This window comes from Antechinus flavipes, chromosome 2, assembly GCF_016432865.1.
Source record: "Antechinus flavipes isolate AdamAnt ecotype Samford, QLD, Australia chromosome 2, AdamAnt_v2, whole genome shotgun sequence".
NCBI classification, from domain to species: Eukaryota; Metazoa; Chordata; class Mammalia; order Dasyuromorphia; family Dasyuridae; genus Antechinus; species Antechinus flavipes.
Window position 1 is genome coordinate 35,684,291 of NC_067399.1, and position 25,127 is coordinate 35,709,417.

General features: G+C 36.6%; 1 gene segment (V, D, J or C); it reads right to left on the reverse strand.

The window, feature by feature from the left end:
• LOC127546334 (immunoglobulin kappa variable 3-15-like) overlaps positions 1 to 24,849 on the reverse strand; it is a 144,223-nt gene extending 119,374 nt beyond the window's left edge. The window contains 1 exon segment of the V gene segment in view: positions 24,773 to 24,849. Within this exon segment, the coding sequence occupies positions 24,773 to 24,827 (55 nt within the window).
• Between the last annotated feature and the right edge of the window lie 278 nt (positions 24,850 to 25,127).

Consider the following 25,127-nt stretch of genomic DNA (forward strand, 5'->3'; position numbering starts at 1 on the left):
TGTGCATAATCTTTGATCCAGCAGTGTTACTACTGGGCTTATATCCCAAAGAGATACAAAAGCAGGGAAAGGGACCCGTATATGCCAAAATGTTTATGGCAGCCCTGTTTGTAGTGGCTAGAAACTGGAAAGTGAATGGATGCCCATCAATTGGAGAATGGCTGGGTAAATTGTGGTATATGAATGTTATGGAATATTATTGTTCTGTAAGAAATGATCAACAGGATGAATACAGAGAGGCTTAGAGAGACTTACATGAACTGATGCTAAGTGAAATGAGCAGAACCAGGAGATCATTACACACTTCAACAATAATACTGTATGAGGATGTATTCTGATGGAATGGATATCTTTGACAAAGAGAAGATCTGATTCAGTTCCAATTGATCAATGATGGACAAAATCAGCTACACCCAGAGAAGGAACACTGGGAAATGAATGTGGACTACTTGCATTTTTGTTTTTCTTCCCAGGTTATTTTTTTCTTCTGAATCCAGTTCTTCTTGTGCAACAAGAGAACTGTACAGTTCTGCACACATATATTGTATGTACTTTAGTATATACTTTATATACTATATGTATAGTATATAAAGTATATACTTTAACATATTTAACATGTATAAGACTGCCTGCCATCTAGGACAGGGAGTAAAGGGAGGGAAGGGAAAAGTCGGAACAGAAGTGAGAGCAAGGGATAATGTTGTAAAAAATTACCCATGCAAATGTTCTGTCAGTAAAAAGTTATTAAAAAGAAAAAGGATCCACTAATTCATAGGTATGGATCCATGTAGATGACATATTCATATATTTCTTTAGTTTATGTATGTATATATGTAAATTCACACAGAAATACATATACATTTGTATATACTCACAAATATATTTCTGTATAAATATGTAGATGTGTGAATAAATGCAGGCATAGATATATATTTGTGTGTTAGTAGATATTTAAGTCTCTACTACTCACATAGTAAGCCTAAGAGTCTTAAAATTCTATATAGTTGCAAACCCAATTAAATCCATTTTAAAAATTTTACATCTCCATCATAATTACTCTTTAAGTATCACAACATGATTGTCCCCCTGTTATAGAAACAGGCTGAGAATATTTGATTTGCCTATGGTACATAAATCTGTTAAGTTGCAGAGTTGGGGCACAGACCCATGGACCATATTTCCTGGTTTACTTTGCAAAGGAGAAGAAAAACACATTAATAAATATAGAGCTAGACAAGAAAACAAATACCTAAGTACATAAAGATACATATTTTCATAGCCATATATACTTATACATGCATATACATATATGTGACTATGTGTCTATGTGTGGTCCTGTTGATCAGAGTCATAATTAAGAAATATGATTGGATCTGGATCTGTTATGGGATATAGTATGTCCTGCCTTCAAAAATCTTATAATCTAATGAGAGGAAAAAATATGAAATGAAATACATACAGGATAGACTGGAGACAATTCCAGAGGGAAGGAAATAAAATCAAGAAGCATCAGAAAAAGTTTCATATAGAAGGTAAGATTTTAGGTGGAATTTAGACAAAACCAGGTGATGGGCACTATCTCTTTTTGCCTTTTGAAAGATTTACAAGCTTCTTCTATTATGTTCTATTCTGGAATTTAAGAGAAACTAATTATCAACTTATCTCCAAACAAGATTGTTGTATTATGTATCATACCTTCTTTCCATGTTTAAATAAAAGGGGAGAAATGTGTCCATCTTCTGTTTGATAATTATCTTGTATCTTGTATGAAGAAAATTTTTGCTTCTTTTGTTTGTCAGGTTTTAAACTTGTTTTCTTCATTATAGTAATGTACATAAATACATTGATTTAATCAGTAACTTTCATTGCAGATAAACTGCCTCTGATTTCCCAAGGTATTCTATAAGGATTAAAGGCAATCACTTAGAGACATCAGAGGGCTTAACTTTGCTGGGTAACATCAAATGCACAAAGTAAGAGCTTCCTTGAAGAAGGTGGGTAATGAATGGCTCTGTTAATTAGACTTTAATTGTGTCAGTTTGGCTATGCTCCTTAGCATAATCAATCTTGAGGTATAATTGGTCCAGAAGAGAATGTAGCAGTCTTGTAAAATAGTAAGAGAGATGGATTGAGTAAAGAACTCTTTTTAATAGAAATCAAAAGACAAAACATTTATTTGTAATCTAAGCAATATAAGAGATAGCTTTCCTAATAATAGACATTGTGCTTTTGAGTCATCAAGTATAGGTCAATCTCTGACTTTTTTTCATGGTGATGGTGGTGTATTTTTGCAAAGATGAATGAATAAAAAAATCATTTTATTTTTAATATGTGCCAAACATTGTGTTGATAGCTGGAAATACAAATGAAATAGGGCAGTGTTTCCAAGGAATTAACACATAAAAGAAAGTGATTGCTATAGAAAGGTGATTTGGTTTATAATTTTACCATAATTGTCAGTGAAGAAAAATATAAGGGAGATTATTGACCTGTCTTTTCCAGTAGAAACAATAATATTGCTTTGATTAAAATTCTGAATGAAAGTGAATTGTGGTGTCATTTGAGTGGAGGTGAAATATATTAAAATTACCCCTCTCCCCCATTCCATACATAGGAAAATGAATTAAATCCGAAGAAACTCCATTTGAGCCTCACTTTCTGCACTTAGTGGTGATACAAATATGTATAAATTTCTGAGATACATCTATATCATAAGGGAAATTATTCCTCTTACATTCACCTCATAAATAAGATACACACAAAATTGTAAATATCTGGATGTGTGTTTAGTGTGTGTGTATAAAAATATGCATGTAAAATGTGTGCATATGTATATGTGTAATATACATACACAATTTGAGTTCCCTTATTAAAAAAGTCTGTCTTTGTGTTACAATGAAATAAACTGAGAAATATCTAGATAAATGATGCAAATAAATAAATTTTGTTGCAAAAGACATCAAGTTCAAGGCATTTGTAGCAAAAAATGCAAAACTTTGGTTCTTATGTAGCTAATATACAGTTTGGAGGAAATGGAAAGGAGGATTAAAGATTAAGACCCCTGGTTTTAATTGAAAGAGCAAGAGGCAATAAAGTGAGGTTGAAGGTTTACTGGAGTGGTTTGGGAGACACTGAAGAGAGAAGGAAAAAAGGAGTTGTTTTGTGACATTTTTTTAAGGTGAGTGACTCTTGGAAGAGGGGAGTAAACTTTTGATTTCTCCACACTTCAGTGACTTTGAGACTTCACAAAACTAGATACAGGCAAAATGAAGTTACTAAAGCTATTTCAATACTTTAGGAGAGAACTTTACCATAGGCCTTGTTCCTTTATTGTACCTGCTTTTAGTAGTCTCAACAATTAACTTGATAACTCATATAAATATACAACCACTCCTATATTCTTTTTTCAATTTCAGTCCTTCATTTCCAATTGTTTTCTGAACCAGAGGTGTGACACACATGGCCTATGAGTCTTGTGCAGCTTGCAACACTCTCAAGTTTCTCCCCTTCGTTAAAGTAGATCACAATGTAATTGGAAAATACTTAACCAAATAAATAAAAATACAATAAACATAGATAATATTATAGTTTAAAACTAAGTCAATATGTGTCCCACAGGCATTCTTACATATGCATTAATGCCCCCAATTTTGGAGTTGAGTTTGATACCACACTTTTGGACAATTAAATGCAGATGTCCAATAGTCATGTCAAAGTCAATTTGTCCAGTTTTTTTTTCTTCCTTTGCTCACCCTTTCTCCAAATATTCCTATTTCTTTTGAGAACATTGCCATCCTTTTAGTCACTTAATTTTACTGCCTCATACATTTTCAACTCTTTTCTTTTTACTCTTTATATGATCAGTTAATAAGTTCTATTATTTTGTTCCTCTATATAATTTCTTGCATCTGTAAACTTCTCCCAAACCTCATGTTCATATTCACATCATATGGCACTATTGCAATGACCTACTAATTAAAGCTTCTTTCCCCTGTTCATAATACATATAGTTGCCAAAAAAGTATTCCTAAATACAAATATGGCTGTACCTTTACCCAACTCAAAAAAAAAAAAAAGAAAACCAGAGACTCCTTATTCCCTGAATGATAAAATAAAATTGTCCTGAATTGACATTGCCATTCACCATCATATTTTGGCCTGTGTTTCAATGCATTTCATGTTACTCTCTTCATGCATTCTACCTTTAATACAGATGAATAACTACAATAAAAGATCTGTCAACTCATGCTGATAGGAAATTGGATTGGTAATTTAAAGATATGAGAATTCATTTTGTTTTTCAATCAGTAGCTATTCATTGGACACTTGCTAATACATTCTAAGCCAACTATCATAATGTATCCATACAATATATAATGCTGACTGATTGCCAAGCATGCAAACAGATGGGTTCTGATGATTTGAGCTAACACTTGAGATTTATCAATGTTTTAACTCCCTAGGGGTTCAGTATGCTTATGTCAACATATTGCTTACCACATATGAATAAACATGTTTCCTGTGGAACATCTGTCTCTGGCAATACTCTGTTGAATGATAATGGTATTTGCACAGTAACAGAATCCATTAGGTATAGATTCATCTGTATTTAATTTTGAATGTCTCATCTCTATTCCTCCTCAATTTGGAATTCCTTTTGGTAATATCATTTTAAAATTCTAATGAACTGATACTAGTTCAGTTTTTAAAAATTGCATTTCATCCCTGTAGATAACTGTGCACTGAGATTATTGCAATGCAAGCATTGGTTATTAATCCCATTCACTTGAGTGATTTGGGAATAATTATATAGCCATTACATGACATTTCTGCAGACATACAAGAAAATAGCATTGAATTAGGAACTAATCAGCTAACAATCAACAACTGATCATTTATTATGTGCCAAGCATTGTGCAAAGGAGAGGAGATATGAAGGAAGGTTAAAGATCGTCCCTATTCTCTTAAGCACTTATAGAATATCAGGGCATGCGATATATAAATAAGTATTTATAAACAAGTTAAATATCTGATAAATTGAGTATAACTAACATATGGAAGTTACTAATATTTTAATATGAAGGAAGTTTGTACATATTAGGACTTTATATGAGACTTTAAGGAACACAGGGAAACTAGGAATCAAAAATCAGTAGGGAGAGCCTCTAGGCCTTTAGACAAGACAGAGGCTTGTTTTTTGTTTGTTTTTTAAAAGGGTGGTAAAGATAGGCTTTATTATTTCACTGTCTCCAACTACTGTCTCCAAAGTTACTAAAGATATTTTAGTTTAGAATCTGATGATCTTTTCTCAATCTTCATTCTCCTTGACTTTCCTGCAGCCTTTGACACTACTGGTCTCTCTGTCCTCTTTTTTGTTTGTTTGTTTGTTTGTTTGCTGAGGCATTTCGGGTTAAGCAACTTGCCCAGGGTCACACAGCCAGGATGTGTTAAGTGTTTGAGGCCAGATTTGAACTCCGGTCCTCCTGACTTCAGGGCCAGTGCTCTATCCACTGTACCACCTACCTGCCCCCTCTCTGTCCTCTTTGATATTGTCTTCTACATTTTCAAGATACACTATTCTTTTCTGCTTTCCCTTTTATTTATCATACCACTCCTCTGTTTCTTTTGCTAGATTTTCTTACAGAGTATGCTCTTTAACTATAAATTTCCCTCCGGATTCTGTTCTAGGTCCTCTTCTCTTATCCCTCCATGCTATTTCACTTGGTGAAATATCAGCTCCCATGGATTTAATTACCATCTCTACCTTTCTTGCCCCAACTTTCTACTACCTCCAGTCTCTCATCTCCAACTGTTTCGAGACTTTTCAAACTGGATGTCTAATAGATATCTTGATCTCAATTTATCCAAAACAAAATTAATTATCCTCCTAAAATTAAAAATCCTCCTCCTTGTCCCTCAAAAAAAAATCTAGGAGTCACTCTAGATTTGTCACTTTCTTTCTACTCCCCATATTCAAAATATGCTAACACCTTTGCAACATTTCTTGAGTCCCTTCTTATGTCCTCTGATACTGTGTCCATTCTATTTCAGGCTCTCAAAACCTCACACACATTATTGCAAATAGTCTACTAGTGAGTCTATCTGCATAAGCTTCTCCCTACTCCAAACCCACTGCACTCATAATTCACAAGTTCCATTTGTATTTGAGTTTGATAAAACTGAGGTACAGCACTCTGAGGTTACTTGATTTACCCTTGTCACACTGCTAGTATGTGACAGAGTCAGGATGTAAAATAGGTCTTCTTGGCTTCAAGGTTAGCTCTTTATATGTCATGATGCCTCTTTGTCTTTAATTTATCTTCAGATTAGCTGGGGAAAAAACATGTCATGCATTCTCCAATTAATCTGCTTCCATTCTTTTATAGCTGAGAACAGAAAGAAATAAGCCATCATTAGGTAAAATTCTTAACAAACTCACAAAACTCAGACCCTTGATAGCTGAGCCTTAAGTCAGGAAAGTATGAGTTCAGATTCAGGCTCAGACACTATTTGAATGACTCCCGAGTTGCCTCAAATATAAAAGAGGCATGTTAGTAGCCCCGACCTTTCAGGATTGTTGTGAGGATCAAATGAGATATTTGTAAAATGCTTAGTACGCTACTTGGTACATAGTTATAATTTAATAAATGTTGATTTCCTCTCTCTCTCCTTTCAGTTTTCTTTTTTTCCCCCCTTTAACCTCTATTTTTGGCAAAGTAACTAGACTTGATAAAAAATAAATTTCATTCAGTATTTTGTAATGTCAGATTTATTATTACTTAAGTACAATCAGATGCTTGTAATTGTATTCTAGTATTATGCTTTTATCTTCAAAAAATGCTTTGCAAAATGAGAATATCTTTTTCCCATGAATGATTTTAAATAATGACTTTAACCCAATTATGGATACAAGTAATTTAAGGTGGTTTTGCCATGGGCCTTAAGAACAAGGTCCACCATTTCCTTAAATTTGTTGAAATATGTTAAGATAATTTTCTAAGTGCATATTACTATTGATTATTAATGTCTTGTGTGTATACAATGCAATCACACATACACATTTTTCATTTTCTGAATAATGAAATTTTTTTTCCTTACAATATGAGAACAAGAAACCACTATCAGCCCAATGCCTGAGGTTGGAAAAATTCATTGGCCAGAATGTTGCTGTTGTGTGCATGAGAGGAAGGCTTCTAGGATAGTTTTAAAATTTTCCTTTTTAAAAAAAATATAAAATTCATATTTTAATCACAATTTAATCTGTATTATAATTTTCATTATTACTTTCCTAAGTTTAAACAATAAAAAAACAACAAATGAAACCATGACCCCAAAGCCTTTGATGATTTTTGAGGTTTAAATGTTCATATTGAAAATTTAACAACACTTTTTTAACCATTAGAAGCTGACAGCAGCAAATACCCTGGATAAGAAGAGGGATGGTGGGAGTGAATGCAAACTATTTCACAATCTACCTACAGTGGTAACAAATGAATTCATCCTAATTTCAGAAAACAGATCGTAAGGGAATGTTTGTGTGCTTGTATATATTTATACATACTTTTATAACATATAGATACATCATACATGTTTGCATGTGTATATATAGAAATAAATATGGATAACTAAATGTATCAATGCCATAAATGTGCATATAAAGATACAGATAATATTGTAGAGAAATAGAACTATTCCTGTATGTAGATCAACAAAGAAATTAATATAGCCCTATTTGCTCATATGTCTTTCAGTGAGACTTTAATTGAGCTAGAGATTTATGAAAGATGAGGAAGAATTTGCCAGTAAGTGCTTCTGTGTCATGTTATCCATGTTAAAGTCAAACTCTTTCTAAGAGCAAAAGTAAAGAGAAAATGTTTCTTACATGAGCAATTTTGTGGATTTTGTTTTGTCCTTGTTTTGTGTTGTAGTTTATATTTAAAAATTGCAAACTATAAAATTTGGAAATATTGAGCAATATTTAAAACATGAGTACATTTCCTGGATGATCATTTGCAGAGAATTAATTTATCCCTCAAATAAGATATCTTTAAGCAGAATTAGGTAATATACCTTTGAAGATAATTGGACTCAACCTTTAAGGAAGAACCTCCAGAAAATTTTGGGATACTAAAAAGATCACACCATTTTATTGTCTTCTGATGCTTGAAAAACTAAGGAAGTCTTGTATTCCTATGAACAGATACTTGAGTTAATTTGGTCATCTTACTCCTTGGTGTTTTCTTGTTTAAGAGTATTGAGGGACCTAATACTTGCTTCCCTAGCCTGCAAGGGAGATGTGAATTGACAGAACAAATTTGTTTTATGTATATGTGTCCATGAGTAAAAAGAAAGTGACATTTTTCCTATCCAGATATTAGGAGGGGAGAATAAGATGATAGTACCATGCTAATCTTTGGTTCTGGTTGTAGTGGCATTAGGGAATAACACTCTTTAATTTGTTTAGAGAAAGAAAATCAGTCTCCAGGTATAGTCCCTCAATTCTAGCCTCACATTAACATATGACTTAAGGTCCCTTGGTCAGAAATGAAAGTCATTGGCAGAGAATGAAATTTATTTTGAGTGAAATTCATATTGTGAGTCCAGAAAAGAAAGCAATGACTAATGAGGTACTTCTTTACAATATTATCTATAATGTTGAATAGTAATGGTGATAGTGGGCAACCTTGTTTCACCACTGATCATATTGGGAATGGTTCTAGTTTGTCTCCATTACATATGATGCTTACTGATGGTTTTAAATAGATGCTACTGATCATTTTAAGGAAAAGTTAATTTATTCCTATACTCTCTAATGTTTTTAGTAGGAATGGATGTTACATTTTATCAAATGCTCTTTCTGCATCTATAGAGATATTCATATGATTTTTGTTAGTTTGGTTATTGATATAGTCAATTATGCTAATAGTTTTCCTAATATTGAACCAGCCCTATATTACTGGTATAAATCCTACTTGGTCATAGTGTATTATCCTGAGGATGACTTTCTGTAATATTCATTAAGGAAATTTTTTTTTCATCCTACCTGGTTTAGGAATCAGCACCATATCTGTGTCATAAAAGAAATTTGTTAGGACTCCTTCTTTGCCTATTTTTTCAAATATTTTGCATAATATTTGAATTAATTGTTGTTTAAATGTTTGGTAGAAGTCACGTGTAAATCCATTTGTCCCTGAAAATTTTTCTTAGCTAATTGATTAATAGCTTATTCTATTTGTTTTTCTAAATTGGGACTATTTAAGTAATTTATTTCCTCTTCTATTAATCTGGGCAATCTATATTTTTGTAGTTATTTCTCCATTTCACTTACATTATCATATTTACTGACATATAGTTGGTCAAAATAACTACTAATTATTGCTCTAATTTCATTTTCATTGATGGCGTTCTCCCTTTTCATTTTTGAGACTAACAATTTTATTTTCTTCTTTTCTTTTCTAATCAAATTAACTAAAGATTTTTCTATTTTGTTGTCTTTTTTTTTCTTCAAAAACTGACTCAGTTTTATTTATTAATTCAATAGCTTACTTTCAATTTTATTAATCTCTTTTATTTTCAGAATTTCAACTTTGGTAGAAATTAGGGATTTTTAATTTGTTCTTTTTCTAGCTTTTTTAGTTGCAAGCCCAATTCATTGATCTTCTTTTTCTCTCTTTTATGCAAGGAAGCATCTGGAGATATAAAATTTCCTCTAATAACTGTTTTGGTTGCATTCCACAAATTTTGGTATGTCGTCTTGTCATTCTCTTGGATGAAATTATTGATTGTATTTATGATTTGTTGTTTCATCCACTCATTCTTTAGGATGAGATTATTTAATTTCCAATCAATTTTTGATCTGTGTTCCCCTGGCATTTTATTGAATGTAATTTTTATTGCATCGTGACCTGAAAAAATGCAGTTACTCTTTCTGCCTTTCTGCATTTGACTTTGTTGCTTTTTTTCTTAATACATGGTTGGTTTTTTTTTTTTTTATGAGTTCCATGTATTGCTGGAAAAAGCAATATTCTTTTGTGTCTCCATTCGATTTTTTCCAAAGGATTATCACCCCTAACTTTTCTAGGATTCTATTTACTTCCTTAACTTCTTTCTCATTTATTTTGTGGTTCAATTTATCTAGTTCTGAGAGAGCAACATTGAGATCCCCCACTAATATACTTTTGCTGTCTATTTCTTCTTTCAGCTCTCTTAATTTCTCCTTTAGGAATTTGGATGCTATACCAGTTGGGTGCATATATATTTAGTGTTGATATTACTTCATTATCTGTGGTACTTCTAAGTAGGATATAGTTTCTTTCCTTTTTTCTTTTAATTAGATCTACTTTTCCTTTTGCTTGATCTGAGTTTTTTTTTTTTTTTTTTTTTACTTGAAGTGGAGTGGAATCGATTATGCTCCAGCCTTTAATCTTTATTTTAAATGTATCTCTTTGCTTTATTTTTATTTTTTATTTTTTAAAATAACCTTTTATTGACAGAACCCATGCCAGGGTAATTTTTTACAACATTATCCTTTGTACTCACTTCTGTTCCAGTTTTTCCCCTCCCTCCCTCACCCCCTCCCCCAGATGGCAAGCAGTCCTTTACATGTTAAATAGGTTGCAGTATATCCTAGATACATTATATGTGTGCAGAACTGAACAGTTCTCTTGTTGCACAGGGAGAATTGGATTCAGAAGGTATAAATAACCTGGGAAGAAAAACAAAAATGCAAGCAGTTTATATTCATTTCCCAGTGTTCTTTCTTTGGGTGTAGTTGCTTCTGTCCATCCTTGATCAATTGAAACTGAGTGAGATCTCTTTGTTGAAGAAATCCACTTCCATCAGAATATATCCTCATACAGTATTGTTGTTGAGGTATTTAATGATCTCCTGGTTCTGCTCATTTCACTTAGCTTCAGTTCATGTAAGTCTCGCCAGTCCTCTCTGTATTCATCCTGCTGGTCATTTCTTACAGAACAATAATATTCCATATCGTTCATATACCACAATTTACTCAACCATTCTCCAATTGATGGACATCCATTCATTTTCCAGCTTCTAGCCAAAACAGGACTGCCACAAACATTTTGGCACATACAGGTCCCTTTCCTTCTTTAGTATCTCTTTGGAGTATAAGCCCAGTAGAAACACTGCTGGATCAAAGGGTTTGCACAGTTTGATAACTTTTGGAGCATTATCTCTTTACTTTAAATGAGTTTCTTATAAACAACAAATTGTAGGATTCTGGCTTTTAATCCAATCTGCTATTCCCTTCCATTTTTTGGGAGAGTTCATCCATTCCTATTCAGGAATAAAATTACTAATTCTGTATTTCCTGCCATCTTGTTTATCCCTAGTTATATATTTCTCTTCCCTTTCCCTCTTTCCCTCCTCCCCCGTATTTTGTCACTGATCATACCTTTCCTCCAACAGCTCTTCACTTTTACAAACCTTACCTTTTCTAATTCTGTTCTCCATTCTATTAGCCTCCCTCCTTGCTTTCCTTTTCCCCCACCTACTTCCCTATAGGGTAAAACAAACTACTCTGTGAAGTTAAATGTGTTTGAGGCAAAGGGGTGACAGCTGCTTTAGTTTCTCCTGGGGAAGTTCTGCTGACTGACTACCAAAGCTGATTAAGTGAGGGCCAAGCCCTGTGTTCTTTCAGTCTCAGTGGCTCATAATTTGCCTTTTGTATTTGCTTTTGGGTGTTTTATTACAAGTCTGCTGAATCAATGGCTTGCAAACAAGACAGAGTAGCCTAAAAGCCTCACAGTAGACTCTTGGTGTGTGGATGCAGCAATACCTGGCTTTCTACTCCACCTCCCTGCCCCAGGCTCTCTGCAGTGAGGTCTGGGCTCAAAAGCCTCTCCCCCTGTCCATTTGAAACAGGTCTTTTCTGTAGTTCTTCCAAAGTATCTTCTTCTGGAAATTTGCTGTACTCCAAATATTTGTGGGTTCTGTCACTTCAAAACTAGTTCAGTGGCTTAATCTGCTGTTAATTTGAAGAAAGCTCAGAAGAGGTCACACAGATACTTTGTTTTCTCTCTGCCATCTTGGCTCCATCCCTATTAATGCCTTTCTAAAAATTATAAGCTCAGAATTTATTTTTTACAAATCTCCAAAGATAGTCTAAAAATGGCATTGTAGAGAGTGACCATGGTCTCCTTTTTAAAGGAAGGTACATTTCTCTTAATGAATCCCAAGGAGTCTTTTCTTTCATAATTTTCATACATTATGACCCACATACATTGACCCATATAACATAACTCCCGAAAACTCATAAAACCTTACCAGAAAAAAAATCTGTTGTTAATTTTGGAATTAAATGATTTATTTAGTGAATACAATATTCTACTTGGAGGATAGATGTAGACATTTATATATCTATCTTGGGCAAGTAAGTGGCACAATGGATAGAGTACCAAATCTGGAGTCAAGAAGACTCCTGTAACTGAGTTCAAATCTGTCCTCAGACACTTAGTAGCTGTGTGATCCTGTGCAGTCACTTAACCTTGTTTGCTTCAGTTTTTTCATATGTGAATCTAGAAGATGCCCTGTACTTTCATCCATATTCCTCAGTCAACAAATTAAAATAATTTCTTAATAGATTTTGATTAATTTTCATATGTGCTATGAAATGATAAAAGTGAAGAGAATTAAATCTTTTTATTCTTTTCCTTAAGTCTCATTGCAGGGGGAGAAGGAGATTATCATCATAGAATTAAACATACAAAATTAAGAATATACTTTGATAGACCCTTTCTTCCATTATTCAGAATAATAATTCAGGGGGAGAAGGAGATTATCATCATAGAATTAAACATACAAAATTAAGAATATACTTTGATAGATTCTTTCTTCTATTATTCTACAACTCAGCAACTTTTTTTTCCTGAAGCAATTGGGATTAAGTGACTTGGCCAGGGTCACACAGCCAGAAAGTGTTAAATATCTGAAGCCAGATTTGAATTCAACTCTTCCTGACTTCAGCCACTATGCCACCTAGCTGTCCCAACCCAACAACTTTTAAACTACCTCACTTGGGAGACTTGACAGGTGCCTGGAAGGAAGAATTGCAAGTATATTCGCATAGTGTATCAAGATGATGAGCTACCATAAGAATATTTGTTAGACTTATTTTTATTATTCTTATTTTTAAATTGGCCTCATATGTTTCATACTTTTTTCAGCAGAAAAGTGAGGGCACAAAATAACTTTTCTCAACTAACTAATCAGTGTGGTTATATAGTAAATGAGCATATACTTAATGAACATAGATCAAAATCAATCATGGTTTCAGTGGGTTCTGATGCATTGTCAATTATGTATTAAATTAAAAGAAAATTGATGTACAAGTAGACAGAGAATTTTTTCTTTGCCCATACTCTTAGTCCTTTAACCCCAATTGCATTATAATTATTGATGTTCTGGTTAAAGTGAAGATATTTTACATATTTAAATCCAAATTTAAAAAAATCAATTAATTCAGGAAGAAAACAGTCCTGGAATAACCATGTTAGTTCCAATAATTATGCATACCTAAATTCTGAATAGAAATTCACAACCTTAATTAACAAGTGGCAACAACAGTCTTAGGGAGAATGTGATTTTGAAGATGTAGGCAGTTGATCTGTCTCTGTCCAAACATGGCACTCAAGCTGTTAGAAGACAGAATAATAATTGCTCAGAAACTTCTTGTGAGAAACAGACATCATGAAGATAGCAAGGATTTGGTGTGCACAACAGAGAGAAGGAGGACTCAGGTAATAGCGTTAATAGTCTTTGTCTTATTTTTAACAGGGACAAAGATATCAATGAGGTTGGCCCTTTTACTCATCTCCATGATCCCTATAGTCAGTCCTTATAGTGAATCAAATTGCAAAACAGTTCAGATGCACTTAACTTTGAAGCAGACATTAATGGAAGTTGACAGAGGTTAAAATATCATGCAATAAGCTATATACAGCAATCAGCTAGTGTTTCCAAATCAGTCTTCCCAGATGGATGTCCCATTGGTAAATCTGATACATTGCATAACCTTGGGTAAGATACTCCCGGACACCAACTCTCATTTTTCTTCATTTAAATAATGAAAAGGCTAGAATAATAGATTTGTTCTGAGGTGCCTCCTAAATCTAGATTTTTGAACAATTAGTGATGGTACACCACCTCAACTAGATCCCCATTGCTCCAAAGCAACATTTCTATGCCCCTCTACCTTACCTTTTTAAACCATTCTCCATAATCAGTTCTTCCAAATCTTTTCACCCCTCTTTAAAGTTTTTACAGTTTCCCTTTCCCACTGCCTCTTAGCTACAAGTCTTGCCTCATGTTTTGTGGTTCCTTATCAGATCCAAGATCAAATTTAAAAATCTCAACCTGGCCCTATCCTGCTTTCTGAATCTTATTATAATTTCCCCCATGCTATAGGTACACTGGCTTCATTAATATTTCATTCACCTGACCTTCTATTTCCAGACTAGACATTACCTCTTGTTTCTTCCCATGTCTGAAGTAATCTCTATCATTGCCACTAACTGGTTTCCCTGTTTTTTTTTTAAGTCCTAGATAAAATCAGACTTTTATAAATACCCTTTTCTTGATCTTCTGGTACCTCTTTTAGTATATCATCTGTAATTTGTCTTGCATATAATTTGATCTTACATTCTCATTTATATGTTATCTATCCAATTAGATTTTAAATTTCTTGAAAGTATCTGAGTATCCTCAATACTTAGCACAGAATCTGGGAATATATAAGGTGCTTAATAAATGCTTTTTGACCATTCAGTCCTTCACTCCTTGCCAATCATGTAGCTAGTTCTCTAGCAACCTTTTTTTGAAGATTTTTGTTTCACTTTGTTCTGGTTTTCTTTCTTTTTTCTTTGTTTTCACTACTCACTTCAATGATGGTGACTCCTCTCATTTCAGTAAACCTTGAGAAAATGTTGTCTCAGAAGTAGACCCAATTATAACACTGACAACTGGGAGACTGGCACATAGACTTTTATTGAGAGGTCCTGTTTCATATATGATCCTGGCTAGAGGTCCTAAATGCTAATGCTTCCTTACCTGATGAAAATATTAGTTAAGGAAAATATTTATGAAGCAAAAAGCTGACATAAACCAGAGACTTAAGGTATAGATCACTACATGGTGCTTCCCTAGAATGAAGAAAATTCCTGAGTATTTAATGCATGCATGTTATATGCTCTGCTTTATGTAACTGTATGCTATCTGAATGCTTGGAGTTGATGAATAAAGTGGACCAGGACCAGAACTAGGATCAGGACTAAGACTTGGACTCCTGTTTTTTATTCTCCACTCCTGAGACTCTGCTTCCCTTAATCCTTGTCTGTGACAGACCTCTAGTCAGTTCTGGAGTTCTCCCAGCACTGGAGAGAAACACTACAGCTAGACACTTTGAAATTATTATCTTACTTGATCCTTATAAGAACTCTAAATGGTAGATGCTAATATGATTCTCATTCTACAGATAAGAAAATTGAGACAAAGTTTAAGTGACTTACCCAGCATCACAACTAGGAATGTCTTAGACTGGATTTGAATTCAGGTGTTCTTTTTTTTTATTTTTTTATTTTTATTTTTTTAATTTAATTTAATTTAATTTAATTTTTTTAAATTTTTATTTAATAATTACTTTATATTGACACTCGTTTCTGTTCCGATTTTTTTTCCCTCCCTCCCTCCACCCCCTCCCCTAGATGGCAAGCAGTCCTTTATATGTTGGATATGTTGCAGTATATCATAGATACAATATATGTTTGGAGAACCGAACAGTTCTCTTGTTGCATAGGGAGAATTGGATTCAGAAGGTATAAATAACCCGGGAAGAAAAACAAAAATGCAGATAGTTCACATTCGTTTCCCAGTGTTCTTTCTTTGGGTGTAGCTGCTTTTGTCCATCATTTATCAATTGAAACTCAGGTCTCTTTGTCAAAGAAATCCACTTCCATCAAAATATGTCTTCATACAATATCGTTGTCGAAGTATATAATGATCTCCTGGTTCTGCTCATTTCACTTAGCATCAGTTCATGTAAGTCTCGCCAGTCCTCTCTGTATTCATCCTGCTGGTCATTTCTTACCGAACAATAATATTCCATAACATTCATATACCACAATTTACCCAGCCATTCTCCAATTGATGGGCATCCATTCATTTTCCAGTTTCGAATTCAGGTGTTCTTGACCCCATGCCTGGCTCTATCCACAGCACCACCAACTTCTTAGGTGGTCAGTCCCCCTGCACTGGTTCCTCTTCAAGCAAAGACTATAAGAACACTTGGTGGATTTGGAAAGGGGACTTTTAGTCAGGTCTGGGTTTGAGAAACCCCCTTTTGAAATACCATTCAATTATTTGTCTAACAATGATCCTTGGCTAGGAAAAGAAATCAAGGTCAGAACTCGTCACAGTCCCAGCATCTTCTTCTGAGACTTAGAAACCTCCCCCGAGGTAGCCCAAACCAGCTGCCCCCATCCCAGCTGAGGAGAAGGAGAAGCCCCTGGAACACTGATGACCCCTCAGCAGCTGCTGGGCAGGTTTTTGTTCGAGGCTGTGTCACTGTGGGAGGATAGCTATACCACTGCTGACAGTAATAGACTGCAGCATCTTCAGCCTCCACTTTGCTGATTGTGAGGAAGAAATTGGTCCCATAGCCACTGCCACTGAAACGAGCAGGGACCCCAGACTGTAGGATGCTAACATAACTAATGAGGAGCTAGGGACCTGGCCTGGTTTCTGTTGAACCCAGAGTATGTTGTTCCTCATATCTTGACTGGCCCTGCAGGACATGGTGACTCTCTCCTAGAGACGCAGCCAGGGAGTCTGGAGTCTGGGTCAGTACAACGGCCCCTTGGGCATCTTGAAATCACAAACACAGGAAAAATGGTGAGCATAGCACTGGGCTATATTCCCAGAAGGAGAAATTCTCTGACAGTGTGATGAATTAAACTTTCAGGGCTGGGTTCTGCCCCCAAGATCACAGTGCAGAGCTACATTTTCTCTCTGACCATCAGAATCTCACACAGAATCCCTCAGAGGGACAAAAAAAATGGACTTTTCTCTGCTTTTTCTTACCTACCTGGGATCCAGAGCAATAGGAGAAAGAGCATGTGAGCCTGGGATCCCATCTCCATGTGCCTGAGTCTGAGCTGCCCAGCACCTTCCTCCCCAGATCCCTTTTTATAGCTGCTCTCAGTAGGGAGCTTCCTGGGCTGGGAGTGAGCCATGCAAAACAGCCCAGGGAGGGAGACTTCTACTCAGAGGCAGGTCCCAGTGATGTCCCCTCCTTGCTAGTCCAGAACTCAGAGCTCTATCAGGGCAGCAGTCCCCTTTTGGGACCCTGGGATGGGGATATCCCAGTAGGGTTAGAACCTACCCTGTCCTCATGAGCCCTGAAAACTTTGGAGATGGCAAAAAAACCCTCAAGACCAGAGGGGATTAGCCTGGAAGAGATTCACATAAGTAGTCTGTACTTCAAGGGGGTCACCCTCCATTCTAGCCTGAAGCATTTGTCCTTCATTTATGATTTTTATGACGCTCCCACTAGTTCACAGAAAGTGCTACGACTGATTACGAAGGAGGGATTTGTAGCCATTGGAGTCAGTATGAATAGGGAGTGAAACTGTTCCCTTTAAAAATTATCACTCTGAAACTGTGTTTCACACATTTCAGCTTTCTAGTTCAGGGCACCCAAGCTTTGGATGAGCTGTGGTTTTCATCTTCTGATTAGTGTTTGGAAAGAAAGCAACTGGCCCAATCTGGCCCCTTTGCATGATGCAGCATCTTCCTACCATGGAGATAATTGAAGGAAGCAGCTCCCATTCACTGGACAGGGAAATGCAGGTGGCAAGGTTCCCCCATGTTGAGTGATCTTGGTGTGTACAAAGCAGTCCTATTATACAAATATTATTTTGTACGATCCTCACACTCACCCTGGGAGGCAAGTGCTATTATTATCATCTCCATTTTACATTGGAAGAACCTGAGACAGTAGATCCTTGAGAACAATGAAGGCTCTGAATTGATATGGGATAGAATGCTATTCGAAGAGGGTGTTTCTGTTCCATGGATAGGAGGCTTGGAAGAGTCAAAAAGTAGTTCCTGCCTTCAAGGAGCTTACAACCTAGTGGGGAGACAATAGGCAAGTGATATATGCCAACAAGTTATACAGGATCAAAAGAAATAAATAATTAATAGAGGGAAGGCACCATAATGAAGAAATGTTGGAAAAGGCTTCCTGTAAAAATAGGATCTTCGTTAAGACAAAGGAAATCAATAAATGGAAATGAGGAGGGAGGGCACTGTAGTAGGACACCCAAAGAAAATGGCCAGAGCCAACAGATGGAGGGTCTTGTGATTCATCCAACAGACTGGTGTCTTGTAAATGAAGATTATGTGTTGGAACATCAGGGTGAAAGAAGCCTACAAAGTTGTATGAAAGGTCATCAAAGTCCTTGAATATCAAACATAAACAGTGGTATTTGATTCTGGAGGCCACAAGGAGCCTCTGGAATTCATTGTGTAAGAAGGATAGACACAGTCAGATCTAAGCTTCAGAAAAAAAAAATCACTGTTAACTGAAAGGAAGATAGATTAGGGTGGGGAAAGAACAAAGGCAGGTAGCTTCCTCAGCAGCTCTGGACATCTTGGTGGTGTCAGAGGAGAAGAGAAGGAATATCTGAGAGATATTGAAAAGGGAAATTAATAGGTTTTGGTAACAGCTCATCTTGGAGTTCAAAGTGGACCCATCTCTAAGTCAAGGAACAAAGTTTATTATAATTGTGTTGCCAATTAAAATAGGCTAGATCCCCAAAGAAGTAGGCAAAAAATCAGGAGCTAGAAAGTAAATGTATAGGGAAAAATGAGAAGAACCAGGCGCTTCATGTGCCTGATATACTAATTTTATGGCTTAGAGCTAAGTTGAGGAGTACTTGGTTTCAGACATTGTGCTCAGGTACAGTACCTATAATTTTTTGGGCAGAGCTCACAGCAACCGTCTGGAGGTGTGTTTTTTAAGCCTGGAATGTTACTAGGTCAAGTGGTGAGCACCTAATTTTGTTCTGAGACTGAGACAACTTTAAGCATCTCATTATTATTCCTTATTAGTTGATCACAGATCTGACAGCAGTATTTGTGGGCTCAGCATCCTGGTCACATAGAAGTATGTCATTTTTAACTAGATCATTCCTAAAATCAGAGGGGCGTAGGATTTTTTCTATATCCTCCCTTGAAGCTGCAGTACAGAAGTCAGATGTGAGGGGAGGCAGTAAGAGATAGCGATGAGTTCAGTGTAAGAGTTTGAGATTATTTCAAAGATAACTTGTCCATTTATAGGGAAAAGTAGCAGAAAGGGAAGGTTAAGTAAGAAAGAGAATGTTGTGGGCTTCTAAAACCCCCATGTTGGGGTACCAAAATATACCATCTGCACTAGCTATTTGGAGGATCTTGGGGCCAACCTGAGAACTTGGTTTTAGTGGAGGAATGATGAGGCAAGACTCAAGTGGATGGTCAAACATGGAGTCCATTTATTCCAAATTCTCTCAGCCTCATATACCCTAATACCCTTATATAACCAAAGTAACACTGCACATGTGCTAACTATACTGGGCATGCGGAACCATATAAACAATTTGCTATTGTTTGTAGATGCCTCTTTACCATCTGATATCACTGTGCTTCAACTACAACACAGGTTGTCACTTCCCCTTGACTTCTCAGGAAGGCTGAGGACCTGAACCAGACATTGTCAGCTGGTTCCCTGTGGGCTGAAGGGTTTTATACCTCATCCACAATTCCCCCACTATCTGTGCTTTCTACAAGAAAGCAAGTGCTCTTTTGGACATAGCAAGTTTAAAATGTCTACTGGACTTCCGATTTTTGCTGTCTAAAAATGCTAGCTTGGAGGCTGGTAGAGAGATGAGGGCAGGAGAGATAGATTTGTGAACTGTCAGCAAAGCAATGGTAATTCAATCCACAAGAGCTGATGATGTCACTAAGTGAAGTGATATAAAGGGAGAAGAGAATAGGGGCCAAGATAGAGCACTGATGGGCAACTGCAATTAAAGCGAAGAATCTGGATAAGAATCCAGCAGAGATGAGAGAGAAATCCTGACCAATATAATGACCAAGGCAGTCACTGTCTCCAGAGGACCAATGATGAGGTAAATGTGCTACCCAGTCCCTGACAGAGAAGTGATGGACACAGGAGACCAGACTTATGTTTCAGGGCTAGCTACTCTGAGGATTCATTTTTGAATTCTGTTCATAACTTACAATGACGTTTTTTCCTCTTTCATTCTCTCTGTTTTCATCGAGGGGCAATGGGGAGAAAGGTAAGCATTAAATAAGGTTAGCAAAAGTGAAGAAAAAAATGGGGAGGATAACATTTTAAAAAGTGCACTGAAGAGAACAGAAGGCATTTTAGAAGGGAGTACAGAGAAGCAGGATAAATAAAAAATGAAATTTATGATTTATCATATTTGTTTTAAACCTAAGTGTGTGAAATGGAGATTCAGAGTTTCATATAGAATACATTTGTGTGTGTGTGTGTGTTCTGTTGGAGTTTATGGAAATAGTCTTTCTAATGTACAAGTGTGGAATTCTTTTTTTAAAGCACAGAAAAGAAGAGCTTCCATTACTTTGAAATCTTTTGTCAACCATGGGTCACTTACAAAGAGAATCACTGAAGTACTGTTGGAATCATGAACACTTGAATTTTTAAATCACATTTCTCTCTTTTTATTTTCAAAATATATGCATAGATAATTTGACAACATTGACCTTGCATAGCCTTCTGTTTCAGATTTTCTCCTCCTTCCCTCCACCCCTCCCCTAGATGGCAAGCAATTCAACATATTTTAAACATGTTAAAATATGTGTTAAATCCAATATGTATGAACATATTTATACAATTCTCTTGTTGCACAAGAGCAATCAGATCAAAAAAAGAAAGTAAGAAAACAAAATGCAAACAAACAACAAAAACAAGAGTGAGAATGTTCTGTTGTGATCCCCATTCAGTTCCTATAATCCGCTCTTTGGGTGTAGATGGCTCTCTTCATCATAAGCTCATTGGAATTGGCATCAGTGATCTCATTGTTGCCCAGAGTCATGTCCATCAGAATTGATCGTCATATAATATTGATATTTTTACGTCCAATGAACTCCTGGTTCTGCTCATTTCGCTTAATATTAGTTCATGTAAGTCTCTCCAGGCCTCTCTAAAACCATCCTCCTGATCATTTCTTATAGAAACAATAATATTCCATAACATTCATATACCGTAACTTATTCAGTCATTCTCCAAGTCATGGGCATTCACTCAATTTCCAGTTTCTTGCCACTACAAAAAGGGCTATCACAAACATTTTGGCACATATGGGTCCCTTTCCCTTCTTTAGAATCTCTTTGGGATATAAGCCCAGTAGAAACACTGCTGGGTCAAAGAGTATGCACAGTTTGATAACTTTTTGAGCATAACTCCAAATTGTTCTCCAAAATGACTGGATCCATTCACAATTTCTCCCACAATGTATTAGTGTCCCAGTTTTCCCACATCCCCTCCAGTTTTGCTCTTGTCTTTTCCTGTCATCTTAGCAATCTGAGATATATGTAGTGGTATCTCAGAGTTGTCTTAATTTGTATTACTCTGATCAATAGTGATTTAGAGCACTTCATATGGTTAGAAGTAGTTTTGATTTCTTCATCTGAAAATTGTTTGTTCATATCCTTTGACCATTTATCAATTGGAGAATGCCGTGGATTCTTAGAAATTTGAATCAGTTCTCTATATATTTTAGAAATGAGGCCTTTATCAGAACCCTTAAATGTAAAAATGATTGTCCAATTTATTGCTTCCCTTCTGATTTTTCCTGCATTAATTTTGTTTATACAAAAACTTTTTAACTTAATGTAATCAAAATTATCTATCTGGTATTCAATTAGGAGTTACATTTCTTCTTTGGATGCAAATTCCTTCATTCTCCACAGACCTGAGAGACAAATTATTCTATGTTCTTCTAATTTGCTTATAATATCACTCTATATCTAAATCATCTACTATTTAGATCTTATCTTGGTATGTGGTGTTAGGTGTGGGTTGAGCCCTAATTTCTTCCATAATAGTTTCCAATTTTCCCAGAAATTTTTTGTCAATAGTGAATTCTTATCCCAAAAGCTGGGGTGTTTGGGTTTGTCAAACATTAGATAGTTATAGTTATTGCCTATTTTGTCCTGTGATCCTAATCTATTCCACTGATTGACTATTTCATAGCCAGTACCAAATGGTTTTGATGACTGACGTTTTATGATATAGTTTTATGTTTGGCACAGTTAGGCAATCTTCATTAGCATTAAGTCACATTTCTCTTTCCAATGTCAGTGACTGCGTGGGAGGGAGTATATGTGAAATGTTTTTAATTTTCAAAATGGGTATACAATTACTTATCAATTCTATGGGATGAGTACTTTATTTTGGTTTGTTAAAATTTATTTTTACATTAATTTTTAATGCTAAACTGATATTAACTCACAAATATATCTCATTTGTTGTTCTCAATATGACCCCTCTTAATAATAATTTAAAAACTAATGGAAAATAGGATGAATTGTTTTTTTTTTTAAAGCAGGTAGATTCAACCACAAATTCTACATAATGACCATTGTATTGTGATTCATATATTTTTATATTCATTTTCAAATATCTCTCTGCAAGTAAAATATAACAAAAAGGAAGAAAGGTCCTAATTCTCAACTCCTCTCTCAGGTCAACCTTGGTACTTACAGAATTGAAACATTTAGTTTTAGTTTAATATTTTCATTTTCATTGTAGTCCTTCTATGTCTTGTTTTCTTAATGGTGCTTTGAGAATGAAGTGAGAATGAAGAACTTCACTTGACAATGAAGAGGCATATAGCAGAGGAGAACTAACAGAAAGAAAGAATTCTTAAGAAAGAGTAGACTAAAACATGTCATCCAAAATGTAAGCTCATAAATATGGCAGAAGGGAAGAGAAAGGGAAAAGTGTTGGATGATCCATGGACTGTGACTGATGATGTCCAAATCAGTGGAGAAGAACCCCATTAGTTTGGGTGGTGACCTTCCAGAGAACTTGGGAAAAACATGACTACAGGGGTCTCACAGCATGGACGTGCATGGCTGAGTTGGCATCTTCACAGCTGGAATGCCCAGATTCGAGTGAGTGTGACAGAATGTGACACTTTCTGCCTCAGTGAAACCACAAATAAACAGTGTCCAACAAACTGAATCCACAGAATAGCTGTGCTTGACATGGGTAGCTCTGTCCTTTGTGTCCATCCCTTCTGTGCCAGGAGGTCAGTAACTCCCTCAAAGGTTCCAAGCTTTTCTAGCTTTGCCCTGGTCAGAGCTCCCCTAGAACCCTGTTTTCCCTCCTGGGTGCCCCATGGGAGAATGGCCTGAGGCAGGCTGGTGTCCAGGCAGAGGGAGGCAGCCAGGATGGGGAAAGGGCCAGAGGCCAGGGACAGGAAGGTTGTCTGAAGGAACCAGGGAGGCTGAGCTTGGGGGAGGAGCAACATGGGGCATGGAGGAACTGCCTGGAAGCATTCAAAGGGATGTGATAAGGAAGAGGCTGTTAGTAGTCTTGAACCAAAACCGAGAAAGGTGAGCAAAGGTGCAGAGAGGCCCAATTTAGACTTAAGTATAGACTCTCTGGCAGTGAGAACTATGTAGAAGGATAATTGATGATCTAGTCCTGGAGGTAGTAGTAATGATGATGATGATGATGATGGTAATAATAATAACTAACATTCCTAAAGTGCTCGCTTTGAGCCACACTGCTAAGAGTTTTATATTTATTATCTCACTTGAATTCAGGTCTTACTGACAATACGGCTCTATCTCTTGCTCCACATTAATTCCCTTTGTCACTATTCTCCCTGCACTGGAAATATTCAAACAAAGGCTACAAGAACATTTGTGGAGATTTGGAAACAGAATTGTTGCTCAAGCCTGGGTTAGAGAAGCCACCTTTGGGTGTCATCCACTTATTAGTTTTGTGTGACTGATTCTTGACTGAAAGAGAAAACAAGGTCAGAATTCTCACAGCCCCAGCATCTTCCTCTGAGACCTAGAAACCTCCCCTGATGCAGCCCAGACAAACTGCCCCCATCCCAGCCAGGGGAAGGAGAGGCCCCCGGGGCCCTGATGCTCCCTCAGCAGCTGCTGGGTATGTTTTTGTTCGGGGCTGTATCACTGTGGGAGCATAGTAATAGCCATACTGACAGTAATAGACTGCAGCGTCCTCAGCTTCTATGTTGCTGATTGTGAGGGAGTAATCTGTCCCAGAGCCACTGCCACTGAACCGGGCAGGGACCCCGGAGTGCAGGATGTCTGCATACCTAATGAGGAGCCGAGGGGCCTGGCCTGGTTTCTGTTGGTACCAGTTCAGGTAAGTGCTAATACCCTGACTGGCCCTGCAGGACATGATGACTCTTTCTCCTGGAGACGCAGCCAGGGAGGCTGGAGACTGGGTCAGCACAACGGCCCCTCGGGCATCTGGAATCACAAACACAAGAGAAATAGTGAGAATAACACCAAGCCATATTTCTAGCAGCAGAAATCTCCCTAACACTATGGAGAATTAAACCTTCAGAGCTGGGTCCTGCCTCCTGATCCTAGTGCAGAGCCACATTTTCTCTCTGACCCCTGAATCTCAAACACAATCTCTCAGATGGACAAAAAAACAGGTCTGTCTCTTCTATTTGTCACTTACCTGGGATCCAGAACAACAGGACAAAGAGCATCTGAGCCTGGGACCCCATCTCCATGTGCCTGAGCTCTGAGCTGCCCAGCCCTGCCTCCCCAGCTGCCTTTTTATAGCTGCTCTCAGCAGGAGCTTCCTGGGCTGGGAGTGAGCCATGCAAATCAGCCCAGGGAGGGAGGCTTCTGCTCAAAGGCCCCTCATCTCCTGCTCCAAGATCACATCTATTGCCCTGCAGGTTTGCACTGCACTGGAAGAACAGTGAGGTTGCATTTCCACATGAAATATGTGCTACCAGACGAGAGAGTTTCCATTATTTTGAAACCTTCCCTTGTCAACCAAGCCTGATGAGGGATGGCCAGGTAGT